General features: G+C 39.4%; 2 protein-coding genes across 2 annotated transcripts in view; one reads left to right on the plus strand and one right to left on the minus strand.

The window, feature by feature from the left end:
• btbd2b (BTB domain containing 2b) overlaps positions 1 to 9592 on the minus strand; it is a 1074195-nt gene that overhangs the window by 699889 nt on the left and 364714 nt on the right. The gene's annotated exons all lie outside the window — the stretch shown is intronic.
• ftr34 (finTRIM family, member 34) lies at positions 1736 to 9311 on the plus strand. The gene is made up of 4 exons (XM_087241730.1): positions 1736 to 4029; positions 6609 to 6759; positions 6854 to 6913; positions 8234 to 9311. The coding sequence occupies exons 1-4, from the start codon at positions 3424 to 3426 to the stop codon at positions 8773 to 8775; spliced, it is 1359 nt and encodes a 452-aa protein (XP_087097856.1). The 5' UTR covers positions 1736 to 3423; the 3' UTR covers positions 8776 to 9311.

The raw sequence follows: 9592 nt of genomic DNA on the forward strand, positions 1-9592 counted from the left end.
CCTTTATTTTCTTTATTTCAGGCTGTTGAGGATTGAAGATTCTGAAATGTTTGATTATTTTGACAATTACTTTTGCTTTTTATGTTATAAATATAGACCTGACATGAAATCTACAGTATATATCACAATAGAGTCATTTTATCTGCATTTATGATGAATAATTACAGAATGAGCTGATGCTGAAACATGTTTTATAAAAGTGTTTGCATATTGTTAATGATTATAGTCCTTTATTAACCATAAAAAGAGACTGAACGCTGCTGATGTTGAAGGTGATTTGTCTCAATACCACATGATGCTCATGTTCTGATGATTAAACTGCACTTTTCAGCAATCATGATAATAAAGAGGATCATTTGCATGAATGTGTGTTTACTGCTTTACTATTAATTCATTTTCCTTCAGCTTAGTCTCTTATTTATCAGGGGTCGCCACAACGAAATAAACAACATGTTTTACACAGGGGATGTCCTTGCAGCCACAACCCAGTACTGGGAAGCACCCATACACACACACACTCATACACTGTGGCCAATTTAGTTCATCGATTCCCCGATAGCGCATGTGTTTGGTCAGTGGGGGAAATCGGAGCACATGAAGGAAACCCACGCCAGCCAGGACTCAAACCAGCCACCTTCTTGCTCTGAGGTCACAGTACTAACCACTGAGCCACGGAGCAATGCGCACTCTTCACAAGTCTCAATTTCTCATTACTTTTTATATTTACATTCGCCTTCCCAGTCTCTTTTCCATGTGTTTGCACACAGGGTCACAACATCAGCAAACGAAATTATCCACACAAAGTCACGACCTCATCGACTAAACTGTCCCTATTTTTAGATTATTTACAATCTGACCCTATTGCTGTCTTAACGCTTGGACGTAAAACATAGGGGCTTGCACCTGGAAATTTGGAGACCACCCGTCAGCTCATCCCTGGTCACGCTTATAGTCCAAATTCAGGTAATCATCGTTACCTATTGTCCAGGTAAAAATCACAGTATTCGCAGAGACAGCCGTCACATGAATAGTACACCCATGCATGGTATTCTATTCAATTCAGTGTAGGAGCACAGCCCTTGTCTGATCTTTCCCTCCACCAAATAAGCAAAAACAGTCAAAGTGTAGAAACTTATGTTCTGATCTACTTACTGAATGCCATATGACGAAACCGTAACATTACTTGTGCCGCAGTTACCCCTGGCTGCACCACTTCTCTATACTGAACTACCCTAAACTAGTCTTCTCCAAACTCTTCTGAACTACCCTATTTTTTGACAAACCGGTTAACACTTAAAGCATATATACATTTAAACTCATCTAATTATTTAAATGCTTTTACATTTTAACTACATTGACCATACATATCACATGACATCAACCAATTTAGATTAGGTCAATCACAGAAATTTGGTTTAACAGGTTTTCTGCTAACCTTATTATTCAGCGCCGATGATGTCAGTGCAATATGACAGATTAATAATTTCCACTCCTCCTTTTCCATGTTGGAGGTCACCAGATTGTTGGAATATCAAGCCAATTGCATGCATGTTCAATAAGTTAGGTCAGGAGAGGGTTTTCTTCAATGCCAAAAATATTTAATTTATTAGATATGACAGATGAATAATTGCATGACAGAGCTCCGGGTTACGTTACCCCAATGCAATACATGAATTACATTCAAGAGGTTCACAACTAACATACATTTCCCAGACTCCAGCATAAATACACAACTGATATTAACAGGTGGAGTTTTGCTGTAACGTCACTTATCAGTCATTCTGCAGTCCTTTGAGTGTTGCACCCAGACATACTTCCTCTTTTCTGCAACTCTTCTCTGCATACCAGAACTGAACAATTAAGTGCATCTTCAATATATTTCACTACTTCTCCAAGCATCATGCTCCTTGTGACATGTCTTCTTATTAGACAGCAGTCTGGAGCAAGGGCCCCCGCACTATATTTATTCTTATGCTGCTATTTCCCTCTTGTCAGCAGTTCCTTCATAAAGTATGCAGCACAGTAAAAAAGAGGAAGTGTGTCTGGGTAATATATGGTATCATACAAATGAGAAAGATTGATTAATCTGTTGTTAGTCTAAACATTTTTCTAATAAAAAATAAAGACACAAAAGTAATTAAAGTAAATTCCTTTTTCTCCACAAGAGCATGAGGTGTGAGCGTGAGGTGTGCTCAGGCGTGTGCTCTTCATTTCCTGTATGATTGAGGCAGCTAATGCTGCTAACAGCTTGTCTGTTTAGATAGTGCTAACATGCGTGCTTGTAGGGGTGTGACATGGTGACATAGGGCACATTATGTTAGCTGACCAATCAGAGCCTCTTGAGGGCCTTTTAGAGGAACTACGAAATATAACAGTGGTTTTAATGTCAGCAAAGTAGCTGTATATAATCAAAGATATATGGAAAAATAGCCTGATTTTCAACAAGTGAAGCATGAGCACACATTGCTTTGCATCTTATAAATACAACCAAGCCTTAAAAATACACTGTGGACCAGCCCTTTAAATAATCAGCCCTGACTGACAGCAGTATTAGTTCAAAGATGTTAAAAGCAAGTGAAACTATCATTTCAAAGTTGTCCAAATGTGACTCTTTATACACATCAAGTTGCCGTCCGGGAGTTTAGAGCATCCTCCTTACGCTTACACGCAAAGCACAATAGGTAATTTTGCATTCTAGGAAAAAGGTGAAGGTGAAAATGATAAAGCCACTGTGAAGCAATCTACATGGCTATAGAAATAAAGATGACCTGACTTCATTGGTGGAGTGCTGCAGCAATGCCTGTTCCTCTGACGATTCAGATAACTCCAGAAGTGTTTTTACAGTGTCTGTCCAATCAAGGAGAACCCAACAATCACTCTGATTGAGTTTCAGTGTTTCTCTGTGGAGAGAGGAGAATCTTCTAGAAAAACGACAGTCTCCACCAATCAGAACTGTAGAGCTGAGATGGCAGATGGAGACAGTCTTCAGTAAAAGGCACATGACAGCCCACCTAGAGTAACCAACAGCACCTACAAGACTCACAGACCAAGACAAACAACATTTTCTGTGCTGATGAAACACAGATTGTCTGGAGGAAACCAAGTTTCACTCATCACCTGGCCAACACTATCCCTACAGTGAGGTATGGTGCTGCAGAATCAGCTGTGGTAATGTCTATTAGAGAGAGAACTGAACAGCAAGATCAAGAGAAAGACGAATACAGAAAAGTCCAGAGATGAAAATCTGCACTCTGAACCTCAGTCTAAGGTGACGGTTCATCCTTCAGCAGGACAACAGCCCTGAATACACAGCCAATAACAAAGGAACTCTGTGAATGATCTTGAGTTTCAGATTTCAGATCCTTCCCCAATATATAAAATGAGCAAATCTTAAGAGAAATTGAAAGTAAAGATCAGTCGTCAATGTGCTGTGTCAGTGTTTCTCTTTCTGTGTGTGTGAGCAGGGAAATGGCAGAATCCAGCGTTTCTTTGGCTCATCATCATTTCAGCTGTTCGGTGTGTCTGGATCTCCTTAAGGATCCAGTCTCCATTCCCTGTGGACACAGTTACTGTATGAGCTGCATCACAGACTGCTGGAATCAGGAGGATCAGAAGAGAGTCTACAGCTGCCCTCAGTGCAGACAGACCTTCAGCCCCAGACCCGCTTTAGCTAAAAACACCATGCTGGCTGAAGTGCTGGAGAAACTGCAGAAGAGCAAACTACAAGCTGCTGGTCCTGCTCAGAGTCCCGCTGCATCTGGAGATGTGGAGTGTGACGTCTGTACTGGAGCCAAAAACAGAGCCGTCAAGTCCTGTCTGGTGTGTCTGAACTCTTACTGTCACACTCATTTTCAGCGCCATCAAGAAGTTCACCCAGGACAACTGCAGGAGATGATCTGCCAACAACACAAGAAACTCCTGGAGATCTTCTGCCGCACTGATCACTGCTGTATTTGTTATCTGTGTTTGCTGGATCAACACAAACACCATGACACTGTTTCAGCTGCTGCAGAGAGGACTGAACTACAGGTATGAACACACTTATGCTCAATTATTAATAATGTCTCTTCATTTCTCCACTTCAGTGATAGACGGCAATAACTCAAAAACCTCTAACCCCAAAAAGATCTAAACTGTGTTTCCTACAAAAAGGCAAAGCTGGTTATGTTTCAGTTCACAGCTGTCTCTTTCTTTTTACTTGACTTACGACCACTGCTCTGTTTCAGCCCTCGCAATCTGCGTTTAGCCGGGAAAGCTCACGCTGAGCGGAGCTCTCAGTAAGGGATTGTCGGAAAAGTGTTTCTTTTTTTCTTTTTTTCTTTTTTCTTTTTTGCTCTGTCCTGTGTGTTTTATTTTAAACACTACTAATTTTCTCTTAAATGAGCACAAACAGTTACTAAAGTAGTCGAGTGCTTCATTATAGATCTGTGCATACTTACATTAACACCTCTGTTATCAAACAAATCACAATGAGCGATTCATTTGCTGCTCTTCACTAAATAACTACAGTAACTTTAATCAATATGCAAATACAATTAAAAGTGAAGTAGATTTAAGAGCTTTATTTAATTTCTGTATAGGCCATTGATTTTAATAGGCTAATCCTTTTATTGTATTGTCAATATTTTCTAATGTTTGCTCTGTATTCTATCATTTGAAGCTATGTGTTGTCCCATATTTTTTTACATCCCAACGTTGACAGATTGCTAATCAATCCGCTTGTTAAGTGTGACGTCACGCGAAGCGGCTTCCGGGTCCAAGCGCTCTATTCAACTGAATGGGGAGACTCATGAAATGGTAATAATAAACGTTTACAAAGCGACTTAAGGCTTTCGAAAATCACGATCGCAGTATATATGTCCATGCCTAATATCCGATGGCCAGAAAGTGATAAATTTTTTATAAATTGTAAAAATTTTGGTATTTGTTATGCAGCAAGCCCAGAGATTGTTGTGTACACTATGATTTTATATAAAATTAACTTTAATGTGTGATAGGAATAAAACGTGATCATAAACCAATGATTTCTCCACTCAAATGAATGGCGGCTTGGACCCGTAAACAGTATACATACGTCACAAACACGTCACCACTTAACAAGCGGATAAATAGCTATAGTGCTATCTGTTAGTTTTGACGTCAGCTAATGTTATGGAAGGGCGTAGATGTTATGGAAAATAGTAATAGTAATGTAACTACCCCCTTCATTCCTTCCTCAAGCAAATGTGTAACTATTAGATCTATTCAGCTATAATGTTAATTGCGTTGGCATATTTATCTGACGTTTTCCCAGCTTGTAGAAGTCGATCAAAAAGCTATTTAGTTTCTTATTACTATACATAAGCAGTGGAGTTTACTGCGATGTGACGGGCGGCACCTGAAATCTTGCCTAGGTTAACTGGTTAGGCCCGGGCCTGCATGTTGCTCAGCCACTGAAATCTCCCGGTGAAAGATTGATGTGACTGTTTTCAGTTTTACAAGATCCTTTTACAGCATCGATAGTGTAGATTTATATTCAGTTTAACAACAGAACAACAGTAAATAGCGCTATTCCGCTAGCCTGCTTTACTGAGCTGAAGATGCTTATATTCACATTGGGTCATTTCTGAACAATGACAGCCTCCCTGTACTGTTCACCGCTACTCTAAATATTCGCTCTGACATAGCATGCAAGTGTGGCTTAGTAATAAGCATTAATCCTGCATGCTGCTGGGCCAACCACTACATACACTTTTAACTGGCGAATGACATGAACTAGTGGGTTGTCTGCTGCCACGTCTCTGTGCACGCGTTCATGATTTCAGGAGGTGTGGCTTTGAAACACAGGTCCCTCCCCTGCTGTCCAAAGATAATATGCTCACCGATTAGCACTTTGGCAGATCGCCTACGGCACCTTTAATTCAAGTTCAAGTTCAAGTCAACTTTATTGTCAATCAAACCATGCAACAGTACATCACACAGCAGACTGAAATTGCGTTTCTCCCATACTCCAATGTGCAATTTAAAACAAAAATATGACACACACTAGACATAAACTAAACATTTAACTAATATAGTACAAGAGGAATTGAATAAATAGACAATAATAAACTGTGAACAATTACCAGATATCCTATTGTTCCAGAATATGACCAAGTTGAGGTATTTATTGTAGTGCATTTAGGTGCAGCATGGCAAAAGTGCAAAGTAGCAGCATAGAGGTAAATGAACTTTGTAAACATGTTACACGTGCAGGGGATATTAACATAAAAACATTGAGTTTGCCTTTCTCACAGTTCCACAGATTGTTTATGTGTGTGGGCTGTGGGGTGTGATTTTATAATCCAGTTTTCATAAGTGAGTTGAGCAGTCTGATAGCTTGAGGAAAAAAGCTATTAATTATCCCATCAGCATCATTACAGTCTGTATTGTGTTTTAGATCTGTTTTACACCAGATTTTACTCACAAGATTTACATGAGAATGAGGAAACAATGATGTCGGAGGCTCACAGTATGACATTTCCATGTACTAAACTCATATTATTCAGCAATGCTTTGGTGTAGAGCTCTGCATTCAGAGAGATTGTGTTTGTGTGTCTTCAGCTGCTGTTTCTGTTGTGTCTGTGTAGAGTTTGCAGTCTCTCTCTGTCCCTCCTGGATCTACAGACTTTATCATCAGCTCTCAACGTTCTTTTGATCAACTTGCTGAATCTGTGTCTCGTCTGAGGAATAAACTGCAGCAGTTCTGCACTGAGGAGATAGAAATCATATCTGACAGAGGTAAGCTGTACATTTCCTGATGTGTATCATGATAAATCATGTAGTGCACAGTGATTATTAAATGATTATAAAATGCACTCGTTTGTCTCCACAGTGAGATTCATTAGCATCACTCCTGCTCCTGAATTAAAGACCCGTGAGCAGTTCCTCCAGTGTAAGTCACTCTGATTTTACCATTATAAATCTCATTATACATCAACAAACAGAATGAACTGTGCTGATTTTTATTGGCAGTGAAAGCCTTCAGTTATTCTGTCATTTCGGTCACAAAGATGAGAGAAAGAAACTGTTCAATACAGTAACTGTGTTTCATTTTTATATTATTATTAGTGGATACTCACAAACACAACGAAACCCTGCTTTAATAGAACAGAACACTTTCACTCAGTGATCCGTCATCTCAGTCTGCCTGATCTTTATGTAGAAAAGTGTCCCCAAAATAATGGAGGAATCTCAGAATAAGGTCTACATACTGTACGCCACATGTCCTGCTGATTTCCTTTGTCTTATTGACAGATCTTTTGTAATATTGATGCGTCGTTGTTGTAAGCTTTTAAAGCAAGTCATAAATGAATGATAGCAAAGTTGGGCTGTTATATTGACAACAATTCCACACCCACAAACATGAAGCGGCGCAAAACAAAACGTGATTGGTTGATTATAGATTATAGATGGTGAAGTGGATTTTATACTCTTTAAAGTGTGAAGTTAATATATTTATTCAAATTGTATGTATATAATCTGCTTGTAGACTTACATACCATTAGAAGAATTACCATATCACAAGAACTGGATAAGTTATATACAGTAGTTACCAGGTTTGGGTCAGGGGTTAACCTAGGTGGAATTTGTGTGACGTAGAAATAAGGGAAAAACAGATGACAGAGGTGGAATTTGGGGTCAAGGGTTAAACTAGGAGGGATCTTGTGTAACATATGGAGAACAAAGAAAAAAACTGGTGTAAAAGACTATTTAAGCAGGCTAGAATTTGAGTGAGAGAGAATTTTTCAGACAGAGATGCTACTGGGGGTCTCCTGAAAATTCCCCTTTGTTGTCGACAATAAAGTATACTCTTCTGATATTCATAACCTCCAGGCTGAGTTCGATTTATTAAGAGAAAAACCAGAAACCACTATAATGGATAGCTTATAGATTTCCTTATTAATATACTGATGCTAACATCTGTTTCTCCTCATCTAAAAACAACTTAACCGAAATGTGGTGAGGCAGCGCGGTGGCGCAGTAGGTAGTGCTGTCGCCCCACAGCAAGAGGATCACTGGTTCAAGCCTCGGCTGGGTCAGTTGCTGTTTCTGTGTGGAGTTTGCATGTTCTCCCTGCGTTTGCGTGGGTTTCCTCAAAACAACACAAAAGCTATGATCCTTGCATCCCTAATAATAATAATAATACAGTCATGATTTCATTATTGTCACTCAGAAATTCATTGATATTTTTCCTGATTTTTATCTTCTTCAGATTCTCAACAGTTCACTTTGGATCCAAACACAGTAAATGAAAGGCTGATCTTGTCTGAAGGAAACACAGCGGTGGAATGTAAAGGTTCAGTCCAGCCGTATCCTGATCATCCAGACAGATTTGATGGTTGGCATCAGGTGTTGTGTAGAGAGAGTGTGTGTGGACGCTCTTACTGGGAGCTGGAGTGGAGCGGTGTTGTGTATTTATCAGTGTCATATAAGAGCATCAGCAGGAAGGGTTCGGGTAATGAGTGTGGATTTGGGTTTAATGATCAGTCCTGGAGTTTGGAGTGCTCTACTCACAGTTTCTCATTCTGGCATAATAATATAAAGACTAAACTCTCTAAACCCTCCGTCAGCTGCTCTAGAATAGGAGTGTATGTGGATCACAGTGCAGGAACTCTGTCCTTCTACAGCGTCTCTGACACAACAATGAGCCTCATACACACACTCCACACCACATTCACACACACAAACACACTCTGTCCTGGATTTTATGTTTATAAAGGTTCAAAAGTGAAGCTCTGTGATCTGACAGTGTAGATGATGCAGATCCTCCGTGTACAATAATGTGGAAAATTCTCCAAATATCAGTCTTGCTTTATTTGTGATGTTTATAATAAACTGACTTTAATAATTAACACTTATTTTATTCATCATTTGTGTTCATAAGTTGTCCTGAAGTGTGATTGTAGAGATGTGTTGATGTTTTGGCTGATTGTTGTTCATATTTAAATCATCAGCACATCAGCTCCAAGGCCAATATAACAGATCAGTATATACTGAAGTATGGAGTTGTGTAATGTCTGCTGCATAATCCTCTCTGTTAAACAACACAGCACTGGGCCAAACTAAATGAGAGAAGTGTTGTGTTGAGAACACTGATATAGAGAGTTTTCCTCTGCTCATGTTGATGACAGTGATCTACTTTTCACAGCAGTGTCTGTTCAGTTGCTCATTTCCTCTGTAAATGCAGATCGTCTTGTTCTTTGTTTAATCATCAGTTGTTCATTATTGAGTATTTGTGTTTATAAATGCAGATTGTGGTGGTTTTGTTTAATAAAGAACTGTTAAACGTCTTTTCTGAGTGTTTCAATGTGTTTTTATGATGAATAAACAGCAGTTGCGTCTCTTTCCTTTATTTTCTTTATTTCAGGCTGTTGAGGATTGAAGATTCTGAAATGTTTGATTATTTTGACACCTCGGCTACAGGCCTAAGGCAGCAATCTAGCTTCTTCCTCCCATCCAGCTACTGACCAGGCACAGCCCTGCTTAGCTTCAGTGGGCGACCATGTGAGAGTTACAGAGAGGAAGCTGCCGGCACAGAACTGGCTGCAATCATACATAATTCTGCATAAAT

This window comes from Danio rerio, chromosome 2 (assembly GCF_052040795.2).
Source record: "Danio rerio strain M-AB ecotype USA chromosome 2, GRCz13ab, whole genome shotgun sequence".
NCBI classification, from domain to species: domain Eukaryota; kingdom Metazoa; phylum Chordata; class Actinopteri; order Cypriniformes; family Danionidae; genus Danio; species Danio rerio.

What these genes read in the sequence shown, in the direction of transcription:
- ftr34 (XM_087241730.1), top strand. Translation starts at nt 3,424, where the DNA reads ATGTGCTGTGTCAGTGTTTCTCTTTCTGTGTGTGTGAGCAGGGAAATG. An exon ending in AGAAATCATATCTGACAGAG is followed by an intron (nt 6,760 to 6,853) that starts GTAAGCTGTACA and finishes TTGTCTCCACAG; the next exon opens with TGAGATTCATTAGCATCACT. An exon ending in CCGTGAGCAGTTCCTCCAGT is followed by an intron (nt 6,914 to 8,233) that starts GTAAGTCACTCT and finishes TATCTTCTTCAG; the next exon opens with ATTCTCAACAGTTCACTTTG.